The sequence below is a fragment of the Juglans regia genome, chromosome 12 (assembly GCF_001411555.2).
Source record: "Juglans regia cultivar Chandler chromosome 12, Walnut 2.0, whole genome shotgun sequence".
Taxonomy (NCBI): domain Eukaryota; kingdom Viridiplantae; phylum Streptophyta; class Magnoliopsida; order Fagales; family Juglandaceae; genus Juglans; species Juglans regia.
The window spans coordinates 27,131,551-27,150,064 of NC_049912.1; the positions used below are offsets into that span (position 1 = coordinate 27,131,551).

General features: G+C 34.4%; 3 protein-coding genes across 5 annotated transcripts; all 3 read left to right on the forward strand.

Moving 5' to 3' along the window:
* The first annotated feature begins 6,936 nt into the window (after positions 1-6,936).
* Positions 6,937-9,159, forward strand: LOC109016601 (protein transport protein SEC13 homolog B). 3 transcript variants are annotated; one of them, XM_035683530.1, is made up of 2 exons: positions 6,937-7,165; positions 8,023-9,159. In XM_035683530.1, exon 2 carries the CDS (start codon positions 8,040-8,042, stop codon positions 8,943-8,945), a length of 906 nt encoding a protein of 301 aa, XP_035539423.1. In that variant the 5' UTR covers positions 6,937-7,165; positions 8,023-8,039; the 3' UTR covers positions 8,946-9,159. The 3 variants fall into 3 exon arrangements, with proteins under 3 accessions (XP_035539423.1, XP_018854538.2, XP_035539424.1); XM_018998993.2 differs by having other exon boundaries at positions 6,988-7,165; positions 7,972-9,159; XM_035683531.1 differs by having other exon boundaries at positions 6,988-7,165; positions 8,020-9,159.
* A 4,025-nt stretch (positions 9,160-13,184) lies between these two features.
* Positions 13,185-14,822, forward strand: LOC109011205 (GATA transcription factor 9-like). The gene is made up of 2 exons (XM_018992310.2): positions 13,185-13,548; positions 14,080-14,822. The coding sequence occupies exons 1-2, from the start codon at positions 13,252-13,254 to the stop codon at positions 14,791-14,793; spliced, it is 1,011 nt and encodes a 336-aa protein (XP_018847855.2). The 5' UTR covers positions 13,185-13,251; the 3' UTR covers positions 14,794-14,822.
* A 2,485-nt stretch (positions 14,823-17,307) lies between these two features.
* Positions 17,308-17,904, forward strand: LOC109007854. Its single transcript, XM_018987720.2, has 3 exons — positions 17,308-17,382; positions 17,534-17,614; positions 17,728-17,904. The coding sequence occupies exons 1-3, from the start codon at positions 17,308-17,310 to the stop codon at positions 17,902-17,904; spliced, it is 333 nt and encodes a 110-aa protein (XP_018843265.1).
* The last annotated feature ends 610 nt before the right edge of the window (positions 17,905-18,514 follow it).

The following is an 18,514-nucleotide window of genomic DNA, read 5'->3' on the forward strand; positions in this document are numbered from 1 at the left end:
GAGAGAGAGAGAGAAGGATATTTCCCTAAATAAGAAATATATTTTTTTAGAAAATAAGAAAGAATATATTACCCTATATGGTAAATACTATAAGATGAAAATTTAAAAAAAATATTAAGAATTTATACGAGTTCACACATTAAATTTTTAATTTAATAATTCAAAATTCTCAATTTGTTATACGGAAAAACCAATATGTATCGGTGTAAAATTATAAATACATGTCCATCGCATGCAATGATGCATGTCCATCCAGAACTAAAAGCATGCATTACATATGATAGTCTATCACATTAATCAGTTATTAATGGACAAAATAAATCTGAATTCTCATTGGTGGGGGCAGTAATCAAATACAATCTTTTTTATTTTTAATATAAAATTTATTTATTGGACTTGAGCGCATACCCTTGGAATTGGTCATGGGCCCACAGCTCCATTGAAGATCTTTTTGGTTGCAGACATGACCCCACCCCACACACATTTCCTCTCACTTCACATCCCTCATACATCCATGTATGTATTGTATTTACGAGGTTCACGCTTCACGCACCAATCCAGCAATACGTCGGCGTACATATTGCAATTAGCACGTACGTACGTATAAACGAGAAGTCTGAAGAGGAGGCGAGTGAGTGCACGGCCCGACAAGCGACTGGAAGAGGGGTCCACCGAGACAAGACATCGAGAATAGAGCCTGATGAGCTGGAGGATTACGTGGCCAGGACGTTATGATGGTGGGGGCTTCTTCGGTGGGCGATTTAACGTGCCCCCCGACTCTGCCCCGGCTCTGCGTGCGTGTTTAAGAAGGCGCACGCCTAACGTGTATTTACGCCGCTAGCTATCTAATTCTAGGATAGGATAGGACAAGATTGACCACAGCTAACGTCCTCCTGGTGCGTAATGCGCACAAGCGGAATCCTTCTACTTTTCAATATTTACATTGTGCACGTCGTATCTCTATTCCAATTTCTAGAGCATCGTGCATATTAGAATTGGCTGTGTTACCTTGCATTTATTACCGTATGGGAGGAATAATAACAATAAGAATAATAATAATAAATCGGATCTAAAGGTAAATTTGGAGAGTGAGATAAAAATTTTATATTTTATTTTAATGTTTAAAATATTATATTTTAATATTATTATTGTATTGGAATTTAAAAAAGTTAAATTGAGATTTAAAAAAATTAAATTATTTATTATATTTTATATGAAAATTTGAAAAAAGTGTAATGATGAGATGAAATGAGATGAAAATTTTGTGTCTCATCTCACCCCTCAAACCTGCCCTAAGTCACTCTATCATTTATATTCTTACGTGGGTTTTTAATCATGGGTTGGGCCTTTTTTTTTTTACTAACCATCATTTCATTGATTAGTTGTTGAACAGAACAGAGTGAATACATAGAGAAGGGACTTCCATATCCACTATACAATCTGCTATCGACAAAGCATTCTTGCCTAGTGTATTAGCTAGTACATTTACACCCCGATATGTATGTCTAATTTTACATTCATCAAAACAAGTGAATCTATCTCTGAATTCAAATATGATCAAACCAAAATAACTGTCATCTTCAAATTTTTGTTGAGTTGCCTCTACTATTAGTTTCGAGTCACCTTCCATTACAACCTTCCTCATTCCCATATCAATGCCAAATCTGATAGCTGTGAGTGCTGCCATTGCCTCTACTAGTTGTGGCTCATAAACTTTTTTTTTTCCTCATAGTAGCTAGGAAATTGCCTTTTCATCTCTCACCATTCTGCCAATTCCTATTTTGCAATATTGTTTATCAACTGCTACATCTCAGTTGATTTTGCAAAAACCTGGTGGAGGTGCCATCCATGTGTTATCAGTTGTGTTTGAAATTGTAGGTTGAATACAAGCTGTTTGTATTGGTGAGGCTAAGTCTTGTATAATCTGCTGGTTCCTATATATCATAGAGTTAGGATCAATCATAATATTTTTAAAGACATTGATTCTTTCTCCACCACATCTGCATAGGAATATAGAAAATTTTGCCATTTCCTTTTGATTCAGTTTTTTGAACATGTCTTCCACTAGATTCTTGAAGCTATTGTAATGTACATTTGTTTTTTGAGTTTTTCTTAAACATTGTCCCAATATGTTTGTAGCTGGGGGACACTCCCATAGTAAATTGTTTATGGTTCCCTTAAACAATTTGGAAAGGTTGGATCTTCCAAAATTATCTTCTTGCATAAATTAGCTTTAGTAGGTAAAATATTGAGGCAGGCTCTCTGCATGAAGTTCTTAGCTGCTGGGGCGATAAGTAGCTTCCAAATCTTGGTCCATTCTTAATAATTTTGAGTAGTTTGAGAGCACTAACCATTTTGCATGTCTTGAATTTATCCTTGACGATGATAAGCACTCCTTATTGTAAATAACCCATTGTTTGTGCATCTCCATCTTAGAGTATCTCTCCTGTTGCAATTTATAAGTGGTATATGGTTTATGAGATCAACTTTTTCTTTAGAAAATGTTGCCTTGATTAAGTTAAGATCCCAGGTCATTGTTTCTTCTTGAATAAGATCCTCAACTTTTGCCTCTGGCCCCAAGATATTCATACCAGTTTCTGATTTGAATGAGATGGGTTGTGGTAGCCATTTATCATTCCAAATTTTAACTGATTTACCATCTCCAATTTTCCATGAGGCACCTTCATGTAACAGTGGTCTAGCTGATAGGATACTTCTCCAAATATACGATGGGTTGCTACTTGCTTCCCAACCTGACATTGAAAACCCAACTTTCAACACATTAGTATGAGATCTATCCATATTTTGTCAAAACCCAATTTTTTCATTACTGCCTCTATAAAGCTCAATTCCAATATATCATACGCCTTGCTCATTTCCATCTTTAATGCCATATAACCATCTAACCCTTTCACTCTATAGTGCATCGAATGCAAAGCCTCATAAGCCACTATAACATTATCATAAATTTGTCTCTCATGTATAAAAACACTTTGAGTTGGAGATATAATATGAGGCAAAATAATCTTCAATCTGTTTGCTAGGATCTTAGCTATAATCTCGTATGTAACATTACACAAGCTAATTAGACGAAATTCTGAAACTTGTGTGGGGTTATTTATTTTGGGAATCAGAACAATATACGTATCATTAATTTATACCAAGCAAATATCATAAGTCATGACTCAAACACATTTTATCTCAACTCATATTATCTCATCTCATCTCAATTTACTATATAAACGGCATCTTAAAGTAATGAACAATGAATTATAAAATAGATAATGTATAAAATTTCTCGTTTGTTTTCATAAACTATCTAATTTCATCTCATTTAATTATTATAAAATTATCAAACTTCTACATAAAATATAATAAATAATTCAACTTTTTTAAATTTCAAAATAAAAATTATATTATAACAATATTTTATTTAATTTTCAACTTTTATCTAATTTTATTCATATTATCTATGTAAACAAGTGAGACCAGAAAAGAATGGCAATGGCTAAACTAAAAAAAATTACAAAATGTTAAGGATAAAGACTAAAGCTGATTGGGTTCAGTCTATTAAAAACTTATCACTAGTAATAAGAGAGAAGATAAATCCAATAGATAAAATAAAAAGAGATATGGCAAGTAAGACCCAATCAATCCAAGGACCGAAAGATACCTCAATAAAAGAATGAGATCTCTACAAACTTACATGGCTTATCTACGGACACCACCATGCACAAGAACTCCAAGTGATTTATCTCAATGGAGACATCGTTTTTAACTTATTGAAATTTTAAATTCCTCCATTATATTGATAGATATGTGAGGATATGAGATTTTGTAGAATCACGATTTATATAAATCAATGAAGTATCATGACTTCTTCAACCTTATATGTATATTTTTTTTTTCTCCTTCTCCATTTATATTATTGTAGTAGAGAGCTTAAAAACTCATGATAGTTTGTAAATAAATACGATGGATTTTCCCTGTCCCTTGCTTGTGGACTTAAAATAATTGGATGTGGACTTGCCCTCTCTCTTAGTAGAGAGCTCAATCATACCGTTGGCATCATGTTTTAAAAAAAACCGACAGTAGTAAATATTTGATACGAAAAATCACACGAGTTCTGATAGTTCGTTAATCCTTAATTTTTTTTTTTAAATGAGAAGGTTTGAGTAATAAAAAAAAGGAGAAATGCCATCAAAATAATATGATATATTCGTGTTAATGTCGAAAATTACACAACAAGTCAAAAAGAAAAAAATAGTCATTTGTGGCCCATTGAGGTGGTTTGCAGTCCTCAATAACAGTTCGGAGCTATGGTACAGTGTCCATACGTACATCCATAGCAGTTAATAAAAAATAAATATAAAAAATATAAATAGATGGAAATACATAGATTTATGTGATTTAACACAGAGCTTACGTCCTTATATATTAGAGAGAAAGAATATTTTATACAGCAATGTTTTAAAAGAAAGAATATTTTTATAAAATACCTTATAAAACTAGCATCATTTTATAAAAATACTCTTATTTTATAACATGTATTGTAAAAAATATTTTGTAAAATATTGTGTATTTATCATTATCAAGAGATTTTACCCACTAACAATACATCTATCTATATATATTAGAGAGAGAGAGAGAGAGAGAGAGAGAGAGTGGTTGTTTAGAGAAATGGCTCCACTTGTAATAATGATCTCGGAGCCCGCTGAACATGCATGGACTTTCCATTATGTAATAGAAACTGATATGCATTTTCAACGAATGAGAAATAAAAATGCTGTGCGAAGGGGTATGCCGTGCCAGCTTTCTATTATGAGAATTTCTCAGATGCTTTAAATTGGCAAGGGGATTCAAAAACTGCATTCAACCTGTCTTGTGTCCCCATATAGTGCTCATATCCTGTTACTGTTAGGTGGTAGGTCGTTTTGACGATTGTGTTATTAGGTAATAGATAGTAAATTACGGCCCTGCTTTCTCCGCTGAACTCGATGCCTCTGTTTCACTGATGTCATTTTTCCTTCCATTGAAATCACAATTTATAAAAATAAATTCATTGACGTGACATTAATTTTGTAATAAAAATAATTTTAAAATCTAATAATTGATTTAAAAATATTAATTTGGTTAAACCTTTAATCATCTGAATCATAATATTCTACAAAACTTTTAAATCCAATATCCACGATAGTCTATTCTATCGATACTGACTCGTTAGTAATTATTTTATTTTTGGAGACTTTACTCATTTATCAATATTCAACTTAATATTATATTCGTACATAGTATCAAAGTATTTTAATCTAGCCTATAGGTTGTCCCTTTCATAACTTTAACTTGTGTGATATGGTCTTACTCTGATACCAATTATTAAAAACTCAATTATTGATAAAAAAAATTTAAGACTGTTGGATATTAATTTGATTAAATATTTAACTTTTATAATCATTATAGTATAGTAGATTAAAATACGTCAATTTATAAATTTATTTTTATAAAATTATTTTATAACTAAAGTCATTTATCCTCGTATATTGATTGAGGGTGGAAAAGTAGCAACACGATTTTATGAATGGGGCACTTCACATGTTTTTCCTTGCTCATGTGTTTGCGGACCTTGTTATTTTGGTGCAAGACTTTTTATCTTTTCATGGTCAATGTTACAAAGCATGAAAAATCGAAAGTGGGCCAATTTCTTGATGGGTGGGTATGATACATTTGACATCTGGGGAGAGGGAGGGAATCTGGGTAGGAGCCATCAAGCTAGAAAAAGATCAACGAGGACAACGTGCTAATACCAATTATTAGGCTCGTATTTCATTTTCATTAAACTATATTAATAAAATATTATATATTAATCGTTGAATTATTTCTAGAAGATAAGAATTGATCTAAGAATTATTAATACCGTCATATAAATATAATGAAATTGTGGAAATTACAGATACTGCCATATCGATTCAATGAGATTTTGATTTTGAAGCGATTAAAATGTGTAATACATACCATTTGTTTCGCCGTATCAGCCACGCCATACCTGTGTGGTATTTGTTTTTTTTTCTTTGTTTAGAATTGTCCTTTTGTGTGGTATTTGTAACGCAAATAGTTTTGAAATGCAGACATGTCATATTGTTAATAAAAAAAAAATTACATTTTTAAGTCGTATATACAACACATTTAAAATGTTTATACAATATCATTTAATTTATAAGATAAATTTTAAATTTCAAATTTTACAAATCAGATATTAATATTTAAGTGATATGGATGACATGCTCTAACCACTTACTTGAAAATAGAAATAATCACTAATATATGAGTGGTTTGAATGGTGAGATGAGATAAGATGGTTTTAGATAAAAGTTGAAAGTTAAATAAAATATTTATTATTATTATTATTATTTTAAAATTTAAAAATATTAAATTATTTAATATATTTTATATAAAAATTTTAAAAAATTATAATGATAAAATGATATGAGATCAAACACTTTCATTATTCAAATATGCCATAATCATGTTTTGTAAAATATTGTTTCTTTTTTAGTGTGTGTTTGGAATTGTAGTGAGAAGTATAGGTGATAACTTTAGGACTTATAACTTATAATTTAAATAATAATTTTTAATATTCAAAAGTTATTTATTGTTTGATAAACATGTATCTAAAGTACTTTTAAAATTAATTACATTAATTTTTTAAAAATATATAGTTATCTGCAGGAACTTTTCTATAAAAATTTCAATTTGGTGATTTTTTAAAAAAGTAGACTTCAGTTTTTTTAAATGATTAAATTAATTTTTATAAATTTATCCAACATATCATTTTTTCTTTAAAAGAATTTTTAAATAATTAAAAATATTTTTAAAATTTCTAACTCAATCCCAAACATGCTTTAAAACTCGGTGAGTATTTCTCTGTCCGTCTCCGCTAGGCCCAGATCTTAGAGAAATCCAAGACATTGGGCCTCATCCATTTGGCGGTTTTTGAATTGTCGTACTTTCCATTCTCTTGGGGCGCTAGCATTTCCTTCCACCGAATTGCGTTTCCCTTCTCTCCTTCCTTTACAGCTTTACTCATTGACAGCAGCAGATCGAGCGAGCAATTCGCCTTGATCGGCGTAACGGAGCGTTTCGTCCACACTATCGTCGTTTTCACGAGGTTTGCTTATATTTTCTTGTATCTCTTAAATCATTTCTATCCATGTATGTAATATCTATGAACTAGTTTATTAGGGTTTTTCGGTCCGATTCTGCCGATCAACTTGTATAAAGCCTTTTGGCCAATGGTTGAAATTGTATTGGTTCGTATTCCTGCGGAAGGAGATTGCTCGCTTGCTTATATCCAATCTCAGTTAGTGAAATCCGAGATCTAACACAACGGTTTCTTATTTTCTGATTATCAGATCTGCATTTAGGAGTTTTTAACAAATTAACCCACCCGTAGAGTTCAAGTGGTAAGGGCGAACTTGTGTGCATGAGCCCCATGTCCCAGGTTCAACTCCCCTTGAGATCAAACTGCGATTTAAATTGGAGTTTAGATTCCAATTATGTTAGTCTCTCCGGGAGTTTAGATTCCATGGGTGAGGCCTAAGGGCTCTGCCTTGGGGTGGTTCCCGTCATTAAAAAAAAAAAAAGTTTTTAACAAATTATACCCTATTTTAAATCCTTTTTTTGATAGCTGAGAAAATATAGGAAATGGAAGAGAAACTGAAAATCTGAGATTGCGAGATTCGCATGTTTATAGTTTGGTAGCTTAGAAACAAGTGATAGCTCATGAAATTCACTTAGTCATCGGCCTTTTGAATTTTCATTTGTTTATATGGAGATACTTACTTATAAAAAAAAATATAGAGATACTTCACCTTTTTTTTTTCCTTGTACATTCGGGGCAGCAAAACATTGGATATGTTAACAAAATTGTAGATAATCTATTTTTTATGAGGATTTGGATTATTTTGCAAACAGTTGAAGGATGGATAGAGATACTAAATCCGGTGACCCTTTTTCTTGAAGCAGTGGATAATCACAGAAAAATGCCTTCACAAAAGATTGAAACTGGTCATCAAGATGTGGTGCACGATGTTGCTATGGACTACTATGGTAAGCGTGTTGCCACGGCCTCGTCTGACCATTCCGTTAAGATTATTGGGGTCAGTAATGCAGCCTCTCAACATCTTGCAACCTTAACCGGCCATCAAGGACCTGTTTGGCAGGTAGCCTGGGCTCACCCAAAATTCGGGTCTTTACTTGCTTCGTGTTCTTATGATGGGCGTGTGACAATATGGAAGGAGGGTAACCAGAACGAGTGGACCCAAGCCCATGTCTTTGATGACCACAAGTCTTCTGTCAATTCTATTGCTTGGGCACCTCATGAAGTGGGTCTTTGTTTAGCATGTGGTTCCTCTGATGGAAACATCTCGGTTTTCACTGCAAGACCAGATGGTGGTTGGGACACCTCTAGGATAGACCAAGCTCACCCAGTTGGTGTAACTTCTGTCTCATGGGCTCCCTCAACGGCGCCTGGTGCTCTTGTCGGTTCCAGCTTGCTTGATCCTGTTCAGAAACTCTGCTCTGGTGGTTGTGATAATACTGTGAAGGTGTGGAAGCTCTATAATGGGAATTGGAAGATGGATTGCTTTCCAGCTCTTCAGATGCATACAGATTGGGTTCGTGATGTCGCCTGGGCACCCAACTTGGGACTTCCAAAATCTACAATTGCAAGTGCCTCACAGGATGGCAAAGTCATCATATGGACTGTGGTCAAGGAGGGGGACCAATGGGAAGGCAAGGTTTTGAATGATTTTAAGACTCCTGTCTGGAGGGTCTCCTGGTCGCTGACAGGAAACATATTGGCCGTGGCTGATGGAAACAACAACGTGACATTGTGGAAGGAGGCGGTAGATGGGGAATGGCAACAGGTGACTACAGTTGAGCCATAATATCCATATTCTGAATACCTATGCGCTCAAAAGTAGTGGATTCCATTCTGAATGTAGTAGGTATTTTTGTTTCCTTACATTATGATATATGTTAGAATTTTTGCTGACATCGTTCAATGTTTTACTTATATACATTTGAAAAAAAAAACACTGTTGAAAGTTTCAAACTGCGATATTTGATAAAAAAAGCCTAGACTATCAGGATTGAAGTGTAGCTTCTAGTTTGTTGGGAACTCTCTTGAAATTAGTTAGCATAATGCTAGTCCCACTGCCGCTAGACTTTTGTTTTTTTTTTTTTAAACTTTGTGATTAAGCAAGTGTTTTTTAATAATGTTATGATTTAAAAAAAAAAAAAATTTAAAAGTGTTAAAATATATATATATAAAAAAAAATAACCAAAATAACTAGCGGTAGCTCTTAGGAAGCTACCAGCGGTGGTTGTAGTGCCTTCTTTTTCTGTAGTCTTTTAAGGAAAATGATATTCTCACTACTGGTTTTTACCGCTCGGTATTATTGTTGGAATTTTTTATTTTATTTTTCTTAAGGAGGTATTTTTTTAATAATATTGTGATTTTTTTTTTTAAAATATTTAAAAGTATTAAAAAATACATGTAAAAGAAAAAAAATCAATTATACCTGACGGTAGCTCCCAGCGGGAGCTTGGAGCGATGGACGTAACATCGTCCAATTAGTAATGGTGGATTTCTAATGTTGGTTTCGAAATTTCTTTCTATCTGTTAGCAATGTTTTTACATAATCTATATTGATGACTGCAACTTTCTGCTGGTTAATATATATATATATATATATATATATTTATATATATAAAAGCATGCATTCTAATATTTTATATGATTCGGCACACCCACTTGTGGATAGCCCAAGTGGTAAGGGCGAACATGTGTTAATGAGCTGTATGTAACAGATTCGATTTTTCCTGTGAACAAACTGCGATTTAAGTGGGAGATTATAGTGGATTGATGTGCTAGTCTTCCCAGGAGTTTAGGTTCCAGTGAGTCCTAAGGACTCTGAGGTGATTCTCCCATCATAAAAATTAAAAAAAAAAAAAGAAAAAAAAATTATATGATTCGGCAGAGAAACCACCCTGACTCCCAATCCCCCATTCACCCTTTATCACTTCAGTTAAAACTTATAAGTGCTTTTGGTATGATTCAGCCTATGATGACTGTCCTATGTGTTGACAACAATTAGCACACTTTTTTTAGGCTTGGAAAATGATAATTAGTCTACAACTAGTTTACTACTCTATTTAAATGAAGGGTAGTTAAGTAAAATTGAAATTATCTTTTAATGAAGTGTCACAATTATATTTGTTGATTTAAAATGAATTGTAAAATAGTTGTAGTTGTATCATTATCCTTTAGGCTTTATCATTGTCAAGGAACAAGTTTTTATTTTTTTCCTCCGAGCAAACAAATATATGATTCAGATAATAAAAACGAGATGCATATAAAGAGAGGGTGAGCTTTCCCAACAAATATCTTATTACAACAACCACATAGTAAAGTGAAAACAAAAGAAAAAAACAAGTTTTAGGATCAAATACTTGCTCTCTACCCATACGGGCCATACCCTACAAAAAGAGGGTGCAGTCACTATTTTTTTTTCTGTTTATTTCTTTGAATAATTATTACATTAATACAACTCAAATAATAGGAAATTCGATCCTCAAACACGGAGGAAAAACCTGCACGTGCGTGATCTTGGAATATGAAGTTGCATGGATTTGTCCAATTCCATCATGGACTCGATCCGTGGCCCAAAATATAAGGTGAGTTTGAGTTTTCTATTTATTTTTTAAACAAGGTTGGGTGCCAATGTGCCATCGTCCTAACTTCGCTTGCACGTGCTATAACGTTGGTTTTAAACATGCTAGGCACGCACGTGTGAGGGGGCACAAAAGGAAAGTGGCAAAACTGTCAATGGATTCGTGCCACGTGGAATTGACAAGCCCAATGGGCAATAATGGGTTGGCTTTTGTACCGAACCTTGAAGAACTCTCTCACATGCATCGCTGACACCACCTCCACCTTTGTCACGTGGTCCTTGGACTCCTCACTTTGCAAAAAAAAAAAAAATAATAATAATAATAATTTTTAAGCAAATAAAGTAAACTAAAAAAGGAAAAACAAAAGGAGAGATAAATTATTTAAGCGAATTTACTATATTGCAAAGAATTTCACCGCACAGTTAACTGTAATAAAGTATTAGCAATGTTAATTTGAAATGGGGATCGGTGTGACTAAATAACGATTAACGTTGGCCCTTTTTTATTTAAAAAAATAAAAATAAAAATAGATTTTACTTGGCAGGTACAGATAAAAAAAGTTAAAATCATTGGATGCAGCCACGTGGATAACATCATGGCCGTTATTTTTCTGATTTAGTTGAGCTGTAACCATCGTGCTTAAACGTGGGTGGCCAATATAATAACAGGTAATGATGGGGCAATAGGGGTAGAAAGTAGGATTAATTAGGCTTAAAATATTGAAATTTCAGATGGAGATGTTTTTAAATAATGAAAAAGCACAGGCCCCGAGCCAAAAATTGAATTAAATTAAATTAAAATAAACAGGAGCAGAGGAATCCGGCTGTAATGCTGGACATTATTGGAGGAGTCACAGCGACAAAACCTGCAGGAGATCGATTCTTATGGGGTAAAATTTGAACATTCATATGTTCTTTCTTAATCTTAACTCATTAATTAATATATTGATTGCCCTTAATTCTTTTTTTTTTATTATTATTTAAAAACTATTTTCACTCGGTAACGGCCACCTCCAAAACAGCCTGATTCAATGAGTCGACCTGTCCACAAGTTTTTCAGTATTTGCATAGTTTTTGTACCTTGTATCATAATACATTGTGCACTCAATTTGGTTTGCCATTCAAAAAATGGCACCTAAAAAATTAACCTATTTCCTTTTTTTTTTTTTGACAAATAAGTGAACTTAGTATCAACAAATTATTATCAATTTTGTATCCGGTACCTATTAAGATCATGTTTTACTGTTACGCACTCCCGATTTCTTATAATTAAAGAGTAAGATGGACTTTTGGGGGGGGGGGGGGTTGGGGTTTGATGGTGTGCCTTCTATACCTAAGTCAGTAATGATAAAAATATTCTTATAGCCAAATTATTCAAGAGTTTTATTAGCGTATTTTAATTCCTTAAATAAAATTTTTGACTTTTTAGTATTATCCGAATTAACTGTTTTGCCCAATATTTAAAATTTGAATCTTGAAACATTCGGACTAGTTACTCATTTTGAATGAGTGAACATCCCAAACATCCCATCATAAACAGTTGGACATTCATGTCTTTAACAAACTGGCATAAGCTCTATCGTGCCAGAAAAGTTTAAGCCTTGAGTGAAGTGATTCGTTGGGCCGCCATAATCCAGGCCCATGGTAACACCTAGCGAGCCCTTAAATGTGACTTCTCTACTTTAGTGTGATCAAAATAACATCATACTTGATGAAAATTATACACGAGTAATCTACACCGTAAGCGTTGATTTAAATTGGATTTGAGTCATAGCTTAAACTCCAATTTCACTATAAAATTCAAGTAACTAATAGTAAGTAACTCCAATTTGAGTCATGGCTGATTGTAATTGGTACTCAGTTATCAAATAAAATATCTTCATTCATCTTGATCGTCACAATTAGATATGCTATTATTTTTGAAAACCAGAGTGCAACATATTAATTCTAATAATCTAAGATATAAATACAAAATCTCTAAACTCTAAAGTGCTTTTTTATTAAAAACATTAGCATATAAAAAATGAACCCGGACCGTTCTATGATTCTATCCTAATTACTTGAACACCCTTAGGAACCAAATCTAAATACGTGTATAAAATGCTGAGGACATCATTGCCAATATGGCAATATCTACTTAATCATCGAAAATAAATTCATAAAAAGTAAAAAGTAGTGCATGGTAATTCAAATAATTTAGTTTGGAAATATATATATATATAGTTTTTAGTTTTTACTTCCTGTTTTTCATGATAAAAAAAAAACAGTTAAATTGATTTAATTAATAATAATAATGATAACTTTACAGACCTTGCAAGTCACCTCTCCATTATTTATTTAATTCGTACCTCTCTGCTGCTGCATGTAAGAAGATGCTCCAATTTATCAAATTTGCACTCATACCCCTCTCTTTCCTCCTCAAAACCCCACCACCTGCGTTCTCGCTTTCTCAGACACGACCTCTCGGACACAAATCTCTCTCTCTCTCTCTCTCTCATACAAATAAATATTTAGAACGATGGAAGTGCCAGAGCTATTTATGGGAGGCTGCTTCAGAGCGGGAGCGTCCCCATTCTCGCCGGAAAAACAGAAGCCAGGAGACCACTTCACCGTTGACGACCTCCTGGACTTTTCCAACGAAGACGCCGTGATGACGGACGGTCTCTTCGACAATGTCGCTGGGAATTCTAACGATTCTTCCATCGTAACTGCTGTCGACAGCTGCAATTCAGCTAACGAACCTCAGTTGATCTACAGCAACATTAGCTCCCGGAGTGTTAGTGATTCTCAGTTCTCCAACGAACTCTGCGTTCCGGTAATTCATCGTGTCACGTAGTAGAACAAAATTGAATTATTCTACCAGTACTAGCGCTCTTCCGATTTTTAGTTCACGTGCTTAAGCTTTCAACCAATTTGATCAGAGTTAACTCCACTATTTTCCCGCAGATTGTTCTGATAACCTCAAAATACTTTTCTAATTTATTCATAACTTGTTGCTTTGTCATCGTTACGGTTCTAGTATTCAGCTTCCAAAGGTCAAGACTGCATTTCCAAAGTGGAATTTTTATATTTTTAAAAAAGTTCTCATCAGAAAAATGTTAAATGTATTAAAATTTATTTACGTGAAAGTTAATGATATTTTAAAAATTATAAAATTTAAAAAAATAAAAAAATAAAATGATGTTCTAAATAAAAATATAACTACAAATAAAAATGTATTGCATTCTCGTTCGAGCAAAATTCAGTTTTGCGCGTGAAGTGCATGAGATTGTTCAAGTACGAATCAAGTATGTTATTCTTATAATGGATATTAATTTCGGTTTTGGTGCTTTTTGTATTATTACAGCACGACGAGTTGGCAGAGCTGGAATGGCTATCGAACTTTGTGGAGGACTCGTTCTCTGCCCAACAAGACCTCGAAGCCTTCCACTTCCTTTCAGGTCTCACTACCATCGCCACGAAACCTCAGACGCCCGAAGCTTCCTCCTCCTCCGAAACGCTTCCTCCCCGAACCGCCCCCTTTTTCCAGCCCGAAACTCCACTCCCCGGTAAGGCCCGAAGCAAGCGCTCACGCGCACCCCCTTGTGACTGGTCCACGCGCCTCCTTCACCTCACCAACCCATCCGAACTTGACACGCCAAACCAAAAACCACCATCCCCTGATTCCCCACATCCGACGCCGTCTAATGAAAAGGAGAGAAACAAACAAAACGAGTCGGACTTCTCCTCGGGACGCAAGTGTGTACACTGTGCGTCTGAAAAGACCCCGCAGTGGCGGACTGGGCCCATGGGACCCAAAACCCTTTGTAACGCTTGTGGAGTCCGGTATAAATCGGGTCGGCTAGTGCCCGAGTATCGGCCCGCCGCCAGTCCAACTTTTATTTCGGCAAAGCACTCCAATTCGCATCGGAAGGTATTGGAATTGAGGAGGCAGAAAGAGTTGCAAAGAGCTCAGCACCAACAGTTTTTTAGCCGAAGTTCAATTTTTGGTGTTCCCAACGGTGGTGATGATTACTTTATCCATCATCATAGTGGGCCCGATTTTAGACATTTGATCTAGAGTGGTTAATTTAAATTTTACAACTTTGAAGTAACACCTAGTTTTTTTTTTTTTTGCCAAGAGAAAAAAAAAATTTGAAAATAAAAAAAATGCGGGGGAGGTTGGAAGAAAATGTTCATTTCGTTGTAGAATTCAAAACCGTATTTGAATTTGCTTATTTAGACGTATTTTGACAAATTCCAAATCAAATAATTCCTTCCTCCAAGGTATATATATGTTTTACTTTCTATCGTTGGAAATTGGAGAGTAAAATTTTTATATGAATTTATTTATTTTAAAAATTTCAAATTTTTATTATTATTCACAATCTATTTTAATTATTTTTAAATTCAAATCACACCTAAATGTTACTTATAAAGGAAGGAAAAAAGAAAGAAAGAAATGCAAAATAGTAATGAAAAATGCTACTTTAAGGCTGTTTAACAATCATGGCTGATGAGGACGCTTTTAATCATGAATGAAGAGGACCAAACGCTGGGGGCGATGAAAGCTAGGGAACAAAACGAAGTCGAGCAGAGGGAAGAAGAACATGGGTTTCAGTGCCCATAAAATAAAATCGAGTTGGATTTTATGCTTGTTGGTAACTCAAATCATAAATCGTCTTCTGTACGTACCATCTACCTGAAAGTGCGTTAAATAATATTCATTCCACCAATGTGAGGGGAGAGATCGAGAGGGAAAGAAAGAGAGCCAATTAAATATTTTTTTTTAAAAGAAAAAAAGGTAAATGGTATAGGGTCATGTGATGTGATGTGATGTGGGGGAGTGATAAATAAAGAAAAGGGATTTAATTAATTAATTAATTAATTGGATTAATGTTTTGAGGGGTGACATGGTCACACAAAACTGTCCACTCATTCCTAGACATTTGATATTCCATGGGGTCCACTCTTATATTATGTAGTTACCTAGTCATTTCGATTATATCCTTTCTTCTAGGTTGTGAATCAAACCAGGGCGATCATAGTCAGTCAATTTCTATATTATTGCAAAATCTGATAGTTTTAGCTTGTAATTTTTATATACTCGTGTATGGTTTTGCAATTAATCTCTTTATTTTATGTGGTTGATTTTCCTTACTCAAAACTGAATTCTAATGGTGTATGCCTTTTTTGGTCTAACGAGAAATGACAGCTTTTCCATTGGATTGTGTACAAAATGGAAATTAATTATAAGAGATAGTTGGGGCGCCTTAATTAGTTGGCTAATTGTTACTTTTTGAATTATTTATGTAAATACAATCCGAGTAGTAAATTAGAATTAAACTGCAAATGCAAAATTTTTACTGTATTTCTCTTGGTACTACTTCATGCAAACGTACGCAGCAATACAGAGCTAGCGTACAATACTTGATCATCAAATTAAAGGGAAAGTACGTACGCAGAAGGACAATCATGTATGTACATTAATGTTGTTGGTATGTTGTAATATGCATGCATGGGAGCAGAGTGTATATGCAGCACATGTGATACGAGCGAGCATAGATGTGGATCATGGAACCTAGCACATGCACCACTACATGACTGGTATTATTATTATTATTATTATTCTCGTATATGTTTCGGAAAATGTATCCAAAATTTGACAATAATGTCATTGCTAGCTGTTGGTTGTCTAGGGATTATTAATTTGCATGTTATTTGATAAGAAGATGAGATGGGTCTTGTCCCCTCCCACCACCCTTTGTGTTGACTACGACTTCCTGCGTCTCTTGAATCATCATGGGTTCTCTTTTGGTTGCCTATACATATATATGGTATATACGTACTTTGCAGCGTACGTAATTAATTGAATTTAGAAGATAATATTTGATGGGCCATGGTGGGCCAATATCGGTAGATATGTAATGATCCTAAAAGCAGCAGGCCAGTACTACTAATTTTGTATATTCCAAACTTATTTGATAGACATGACATATATAGTCAGCTCAGTAGTACTGAACCTCCCAATCAGGTCCATATATATATATATATATATACTCGCCAGCTTTAGCTTATCTCACTAATCAGAATGATATAAACAACGTCTATCAAGGTTGCTGTTTCACCAAATTTACAGCTAATATTATAAATGTTGTTCCTCGATCCTACCCTGAAAAAGATTTCAATCCGTGATTGTGTACGTACGTAGTTGCTTTTGCAGTTTAAAGTAGAAGTGACATGAATGAGATTTGTACAGAGATATTGCACGGGATGCGAATGAATGATCAGCTAGGGAGAGTAGTTGAGCAGAATGCTCTATTCATATAACCTCTAGCTAGCTAGCTTCTGCCTGCATGCACTTAAAAATCAAGTGATTCGATCCGTGACCAAAATATATAAAATCATGTCATTAATTGCCTGTTCGTTGTGGCTATACATATATATATATATATATATATATATACATAGACAAATCTATGAATTAGTTGAATTAAGACGGTGACAATAACAGTAGTAAGAGTACTGGCAGCCTGCACTTGCTAATGCTACCCAATTATTCTTTTTATTAAGAGACTTGGGTTCTGTGCTATATATGGCTAATAACATCCGTTGCTCCATTGAAATGGAGCCCAAGACCTTGAATCAACTACAACTTAACCACGCCAGGGTACGTAAAATATCACTTTAAAAAAAAAAAAAAAAAAAAAAACTTTCACCTCAATTCTTATTATCCTCATAGGTACGTTAGACAAAATTGTCTTGATTTGAATAATGTACTTGATGATCTAACACCAGCCTTTTTCCATTTTGTACTGCAGGAAGTGGCTGCAGATGTTGTTCAAAGGATGGAACCAAATGAAGCATCCGCCCTATTCACTGATCGGGTGCGCTTTAATGAGGTCTGAATGAAGTCCGAGCAAACAACATATATTAATTCTTCCAAGTGTTATTCTAACTTTGTAACCATGCTAACATGCTGCATGCATGCTGATGCTTATGTCAATGTATATAGGAATCGAGGCCATTGATTCCAGTAAATTATCATGATCAGGCAGAGAGAAAAACGGGAGGGGAAAAGCAGCAGCTTCATGATCAGCCTGTTGGGGGCAAGGAGATGAAGGTTCACATCATTGGAAGATCTTGCCTGTGCGCCTGCACTACAGAAAATGATGCAGAATCCCCGGATTAAGTGAGGCTGAGGGCCACCCCTCTCCGCCCCTATTTTTTTTTTGAAACTTGTTTGTTATATATGTTGTTTGGTGCTCATGATCATAAGAAATTCTTATAATGTATATACAATAATCATACGGAAAGATCATCATAATTCGCAATAAAACTATTTCATTATCCCATGGCAATTTTCCTGCATGAGAGGTGTCTAGTACTGCTGCATGCACACCATAAGTATCAGTTCATTTAGATCGAGAGGTAGAAGCTGCAAATTAAATTATTTTTCTTGTGATAAGGTAATGATCAGATTATTATGGGGGAACCTTAATACCTTATAAGGGTTGATGAATAATGCTATATCATCTCATTAAGCTTCGATTCGGTATCTGATCTGTCTGTTTCCATTAATGATCATCTCCGACTGCATGTATACATGCTAGAAACTGGGATGACAATGGGTTGTTCAAAAGAAATTGACCATTTTTTATTCAGTTCATGCAAACACGGAAGATGGAATTGTCATGATCAGATTATAAGGCCATTAGGATCGAACAGTTGGCACTTGGCAGTGATGAATCTTACGTCTATTAATATGCTGAGTGGAAACAATCCATCCTTTTCTAGGCATG

What these genes read in the sequence shown, in the direction of transcription:
- LOC109016601 (XM_035683530.1), top strand. Translation starts at nt 8,040, where the DNA reads ATGCCTTCACAAAAGATTGAAACTGGTCATCAAGATGTGGTGCACGAT.
- LOC109011205 (XM_018992310.2), top strand. Translation starts at nt 13,252, where the DNA reads ATGGAAGTGCCAGAGCTATTTATGGGAGGCTGCTTCAGAGCGGGAGCG. An exon ending in CCAACGAACTCTGCGTTCCG is followed by an intron (nt 13,549 to 14,079) that starts GTAATTCATCGT and finishes GTATTATTACAG; the next exon opens with CACGACGAGTTGGCAGAGCT.
- LOC109007854 (XM_018987720.2), top strand. Translation starts at nt 17,308, where the DNA reads ATGGCTAATAACATCCGTTGCTCCATTGAAATGGAGCCCAAGACCTTG. An exon ending in TACAACTTAACCACGCCAGG is followed by an intron (nt 17,383 to 17,533) that starts GTACGTAAAATA and finishes TTTGTACTGCAG; the next exon opens with GAAGTGGCTGCAGATGTTGT. An exon ending in ATCGGGTGCGCTTTAATGAG is followed by an intron (nt 17,615 to 17,727) that starts GTCTGAATGAAG and finishes CAATGTATATAG; the next exon opens with GAATCGAGGCCATTGATTCC.